Genomic DNA, 6,747 nt, shown 5'->3' with positions numbered 1-6,747 from the left:
CCCTGTAGTACAAACAATGGTAGCCTTTTGACCTGAGAATGGAGCCACTAGGTGGGTGATTACAGAATGTTCTGCCCCAGTGTTCACCATAAAAGTCATAAGTTGGCCCCCTGCCACCTTTGACCATGGGCTCCTGAGGGCCCAGAAACAGAGAGCCCAGTCTTTCCTAATCTGAGTCTATCCCCACAAGGCCAGTGAAGTTCTGGAACTCCTGGCTCGATGGTTTGGGCTCATATTTTTTTCTTTCCAGAGTGTGCCTTGTCTTGGGACATTGATTGGGGTTTCTTCCCCCTTTTTGGGCACTCAATTTTCCAGTGGCCAAACTCCCTGCAGAAAGCACACTGGTTGGTCTGTAGGGGTGCCTGTCCTTCTTGGTGGTGGTTCTTCATCTTCTTCAGTGCAGAATTCCAGTCTGGATTGAGTGCTGCTGCCAAGAGTGCCGCCTTCTGTCTCAGGTGTTTATCCACTTCCTTCTGACAAATACCTTGTAGGCCACCTCTAGGAGCTGCATGGCATTCATCCCAGCAAAACCTTCCAACTTTTGAAGCTTGCAATGAATGACAACACAGGACTGGGCCTCAAAGGCTGTGTTGACCATCCATTGATTTTTGGCTGTTTCGGGGTCAAATGCTGTGTAGATTCGGAAGGCCTCACATAACCTGTCATAGAATTCTGCAGGTGGTTAGTCCAGGTTCTGGGTTACAATTGTTGTTTTGGGCATATTGGTGGGCTTCTTGGCCCTTGCTCTCAGCCCTTGGAGGAGGGCTTCTCTATATCGATGGAGTTGATTTCTTCCTTCTTCTTCATTGAAGTCCCAGCTTGTTGCATCTGGAGCAGCATCTCTTGCCCAGGTCTTGGGATCCATTGTGGCTGTGGGTGCCTGCTGTTGCAACCACTGCCTAGCTACAGTCAGGATGTGTCACCATTCCTCAGTATTGAAGAGAATGAGAAGTAACTGATGACAGTCTTCCCAGGTGGGCTGATGGGTGAGGAAAATCAACTCCAAGAGTTCAATGACAGCCTAAGGTTTCTCCAAATATGACAGAGTATGGTGTTTCCAATTCAAAAGATCTGTGGTTGTGAAGGGTTGGTAGTAGAAGAGGTGATGCCCTGGCTTCACACTGACATCTGGGTTGACTTGCTATGTACCTCAGGTCTCCCACAGGGGCATCTGAAGGGCTGATACCTTTTGGGCACAGTGGAGTCACCTCCCCAGCAGTTCAGGACTCTCGGGACTCTCTGGTGGCAATGCTGGTGGGGATGAAGGGACTAAAGCTAGGGGGCTGTCTGGGGCCAGGCATCCCTGAAGGGATGAGATATAGTGGAGTCAAAAGTTCTTCATCCGGGTCTCCTTGATATATGGGCCTTTTTATTTCTTTGTGATTGTGCTTTGACTTCTGCACTGTTTGAACAGCAAGGACCTTACTTTTTCCCTTATAAACACAGAACTGGACCCAGGGTGGCAGAGTCATAGCTATAGTCAACCAGGTACCTATGTATAGAAATTGCTCCTGGTGCCCTGGTTCCCCATTAACTGGTGAATAGATAAACACAAATGTGGTATATCTATACAATGAAATACTACTGGGCAATAAAAAGAATGAAGTACTGATACATGCTACCACATTTATGAACTTTAAAAACATGATGTAAAGCTAAAGAACCCAGTCACGAAGAGTTATACTGTATGACTATATTTATGTAGAACACCCAGAACAAGAAAGTAGATTATCACTTGATAGGAGTTGGCAGGCAGGGGTGGGAGTGGGAGGGCAGGAATGAGGGTTACTGCTAATGTGCATAGGGTTTCTTTTGGGGGTGTTGAAAATGCTCTAAAACTAGATTATGGTGATGGTTACACAATTCTGTGAATATGCTAAAGATCACTGGACTGTGCAATTTAAGTGAGTGGATTTTATGGCATGTGAAATATATTCATTAAAACTGTTTTTAAAATTTCAGTCCTGGGACCTGCTTATCTTCCTGATATTTGCTTCCTCCCTCCTCCATTTCAGTTCAGCCAAGTTCATTTGAATGTTGAATGTCCAGGGAGAAACATTCTTTTTTAAAATTTCAGTCCTGGGACCTGCTTATCTTCCTGATATTTGCTTCCTCCCTCCTCCACTTCAGTTCAGCCAAGTTCATTTGAATGTTGAATGTCCAGGGAGAAACATTCCATGCTAATTCCTCAGGGCTTTGAACTTGATGTTCTCTCTGCTAGGATGTCCTTCCCTTGGTTCTTTTCATGCCTATGTCTTCTGGTCAGTCCATTCTCAGCTCAACTGCTACCTCTTAAAATAACTTTTCACAGTCACCATCCTTTCTTCATAGTATTCATCATTTTTCAAAATAACTTTTTTTCTCTAAATTTGTTTTCTCATTTCTTTATCTTTTATATCCCTTACTAAAGTAAAAGCTTCTTATTTTGTTAATTGATTTATTCCCATTGATTAGAAACTGCTTGGCATATAATAATCGCATAATATGTAATTTTGATGAGGGAAGGAACAAAAGAATAAATATGGGGTTGAAGTAAAATGAATTATAATATCAATCGATACTAAGGACATGTTGTATTTTGTCCTGTAATTTATTTTTATTTTTTTTTTAGAATAACAACATTCTGGAGATGCATGAAGACACCTTCTGCAATGTTAAAAATTTGACTTATATTCGTAAGGCACTGGAAGATATTCGATTGGATGGAAACCCTATCAATCTCAGCAAAACTCCTCAAGCATACATGTGTCTACCTCGTTTGCCTATTGGGAGTCTTGTCTAATTTCAGATAATGATTAGCATTGTGATGCCTACTACAACAAAACAATTCTTACTGCTGTCTTCGAAAACAAAATTCAGCATGATACTTTCACGCTGTGTTGTGAAAGATGATATAATTGTATAAAATACAACTAAAAGTGTTAAAATACAATGAAAATGTAGTAATTTAAGAAAACACCAGATGAGTTAGGCATAAATCTACGAGATGTACAGAAAGAGCAAAACTAAGTGATGGATAACATTTTACAGATATTCTTATAAATTACTTGCAAGTTTTAGGGGTTCATATCCTACATAATTTCAAATTAACTATATAATAAATTTAAAAAAAATAAAGTTAACACTTTAGGTATTTTGCCAAGATTTAGATGTGTTTAATCAAACTTTTCTGTCTTTTCTTTTTCTAAAGCATATTTTCTCCCTAATTCATTAATGAGCATGAAGAGCAGAATAAACATATTTAAAAATTAAAATGGCCTAAGCGGAAATATACTTATAATCACAATATGCAAATAACCATATCCAGTAATAATACACTTATCCTTCAGTTTCTGAATGATAACATTTTATCATCTTAAAGATATGTCAACTTATTTTGACCTTTACTAAACTGACTAGTCACTTGGTGTATTTCTGTGCTTGTGGAAAAAAAAACATACAGAAAATGGAAAATATAGAAGATGATTACCACACTATGGAGAAGTTAAGGAATACCTTCTAAGAAGAGTAGATCTTTCTAAAACATATAATCATAATACCGGCACTTGGTTAGAAACCAAAAGACAACAAAAACTGAGTTCCCTTCCAGGGGCAAGACAAGATCCAGCCCCTAGAAATATTAATTTTTTTGCAAAGCTTTATGAAGTTTTCCATGAGAAACAAGAACTTGAACATAAGTAATTTCTCTTTTTTTACACAAATATATATGTGCATGTGCCACATGTGTATAAATATCACTATTATGCTATATCTATACATGTAAACATGAATTTTTAAGTACAAAAGATAATCACTATTCTGAACCTTGCTTTTTTCATTCAAAAATATTTTTTGGTGATATTTCCATATCAGCACATACAGCTCTATGGATTCTGAAAACCAGATATCAGTCCATTACATGGATGAACACTTTCTTGTATTTAAATCAAAACCGCAAAGAATATTGTTGCTTGAACATAACTTTGTGTACATGTCAGTACATCTGTGGATAAATTTATAGGAGTAGAATTCTGGGCCAAATGTTATTTCAAATTTTGATAAACGTTACTAAATTGCTTTTCGAAAATGTTATACCCACTTATGCTTTGACCAACAGAGTGCCTGACTCTACAATCTCACTGAGATGGTTTAATATCAAACAGGAGTAGAATTCTGGGCCAAATGTTATTTCAAATTTTGATAAACGTTACTAAATTGCTTTTTGAAAATGTTATACCCACTTATGCTTTGACCAACAGAGTGCCTGACTCTACAATCTCACTGAGATGGTTTCATATCAAATTTTTTTTTTATATCATTGCATAATCTATTCCTGTATTAATATTTTAAAGTAAAAAAAGAGACAATTAGTAATTACAATATCTATACATTTCTAACTGTATATTTCAGGCAAATATATTTCTATGTCTAAACGATCTAAAGTTTTTCTCATTAGTCCACATTTGTTATAGGCCATTTTTTGTGGACACTAGCTAAATCCATAATTTCTACAATGGAACAAAGAGCATTGCTCTAATGTGTTCCCACTTTAGAAGCATAAAGATTTTGCCACTTTAATTGAGGAGTAGAAACCCCAATAAGTCTTTAATAACAAAAAAGTATATATTAATTTGCTTGAGACCTATGGAAGAAGACTAATTATGCATTTAATCAGAATTTGTAAACTCCAACAGTTGAAAAGCTTAAAATAGAATAACCATCCAACCACCAAGTTTCACAAACCAGTGACATTTAAAAATTGATTGAGTTTTTGTTCTGACTTTTTTGATACACTCTCATAATTACATTATTGTGAACCAGACTAAAATAAGTTTATTCTAATGTTGTGTATCTATATGAGCTTTCTCTTGTTGCCTAACAAAATTTGCCAGAAAATTAGCAGCTTAAACAACACCCATGTAGTATTTCTCAGTTTCTCTAAGTCAGAAGTTCCACAAGACTCATGTGGGTTCTGTACTTGGGATTTCACAAGACTGAAATCCAGATGTTGTTGGCTAGGCTCTTACCTGGAGATATAGTGAATAATCCACTTCCAAACTCATTTAGTTTGTTGGAAGAATTTGTTCCTTGTAGTTGTAGGATTTAGGTCCCCAATTCCTGGCTGTCAGCCAGGGGCCTGCTCATCTTCTAGAGGATTCCTACATTCCTCATTACATGATCCCTTCCTTTTTCAAAGCCAGTAATGGCATGTCAAATCCTACCTGTCATTCTGATCACTCTGATTTCCTCTTCTGCTGCTGTACAGATAAATTTCTCCATATTCAAAGTGCTCACTTGATAGGGTCAGGCCCACCTGGAAAACCGTCATATTTTAAGGTCAACTGATTTGAGACTTTAATTATATCTGCAAAATGTTTTAACGAGAGTACTTAGATGAATGTCTGAATAACTAGCAGGCAGGAATCTTGGAGAGCCGTCTTTAAAATTCTACCTATTAGGGCCGAGCCCGAGGCTCACTCGGGAGAGTGCAGCACTGGGAGCGCAGCAGTGCTCCCGCCGCGGGTTCGGATCCTTTATAGGGATGGCTGGTGCGCTCACTGGCTGAGCATGGTGCGGCCGGTATCCAAAAAAAAAAGACAAAAAATAAATAAATAAATAAAAATAAAAAAATAAAATTCTACCTATTACAATCTCCAAATCCCAGGAGTATTAAGCAAATGGTGACTCACCGCAGATAATGACCTCCTTTCTATAACCTTAAATATTCCTAGAAACACATAGAAAATATTGGCAGTGGTAAGAATAAGGAAACAGTAAATGGAATCATTTTACTATTATGCCTCTGAAATGCAATATGCTTGAAGAAACAGACAAACAGTGTCGCTGGCTTTTCCAGTTCTGTTTGGCCAATGAGGCAGACAAATGATTTGGTTTTCATTCATTTTATAGTTTAAGAAAAAGAATTGCTACGATCCTTAACAAAATTCAATTATTTTTAACATATGGACATAACTTTAGTCCTAACTATCTTTGATGGTTACTTTTGTTTCATTTGTGGAAGATATGTAGTAAAGTAATATGGAGGAAAGAAAAAAATCACCTACTAAATCTTATTATGTATGCATTTTAATGAGGTTAACTGATTAACACTGCCAGTAGACAAATGGTTAGCTCTTGGAATATCCATAGAGCTATTATGAAAATTTTAAACAATGTTAAAGTATTTAAAATATTAAGAGCTAAAGCACATCATTCCTATAAAATAGAAGATGGTAAAATACAAGAGACTATAAGAGTATACTTCAGTGGATAGTGTCAGAAAATTATTTTTTGGCCTAGAATTTAACTTTAAAGCATATTAAATGTTGCTTTAAAGTTAGCCCATATATACACACATCATTGTATAACAATCAATCATTGGATACAAAATAGGTACCAGGTACTCTACTGAGATGTTCAGACTGTATTAACTCACAACATCCTAGGAGCTGGGCATAATAACTATTCCAAGTAATAGATCAGAGGAGAGAGATTAAATAACCTGCCTTAGGTCAAGGGCAGATTCCCAAATCCTGTTCTATTCCACCACATTGTGCCTCAAATACCACAGACATGGCCTTTCTCCTGTTTTGTGATATGAGAAAATGGTGTACAGACTGGACAAAGATGCAGAGATCAGCATAATCTTTTTTTAATGCTATGGTGACTTACAAATGACCAAGGGCCTTCTTTCAAGTCACAGTAGAGGAACCACTTCTTGGGATCAGAGTAGTCTTCCAGACACCTGTCCTCTGGAAAATCAGCAGA

General features: G+C 37.2%; 1 protein-coding gene across 1 annotated transcript in view; it reads left to right on the top strand.

Moving 5' to 3' along the window:
- EPYC (epiphycan) overlaps nt 1-2,782 on the top strand; it is a 56,820-nt gene extending 54,038 nt beyond the window's left edge. Inside the window, exon 6 of the mRNA XM_008581536.1 lies at nt 2,612-2,782. Within this exon, the coding sequence (XP_008579758.1) occupies nt 2,612-2,782 (171 nt within the window). The remainder of the gene's footprint in view (nt 1-2,611) is intronic.
- Nucleotides 2,783-6,747: the final 3,965 nt, after the last annotated feature.

Source organism: Galeopterus variegatus, unplaced genomic scaffold (assembly GCF_000696425.1).
Source record: "Galeopterus variegatus unplaced genomic scaffold, G_variegatus-3.0.2 Scaffold2384, whole genome shotgun sequence".
In the NCBI taxonomy this organism is placed as follows: domain Eukaryota; kingdom Metazoa; phylum Chordata; class Mammalia; order Dermoptera; family Cynocephalidae; genus Galeopterus; species Galeopterus variegatus.
The sequence above is the reverse complement of the archived record's forward strand: the minus strand, read 5'-3'. Positions and strand labels throughout refer to the sequence as shown.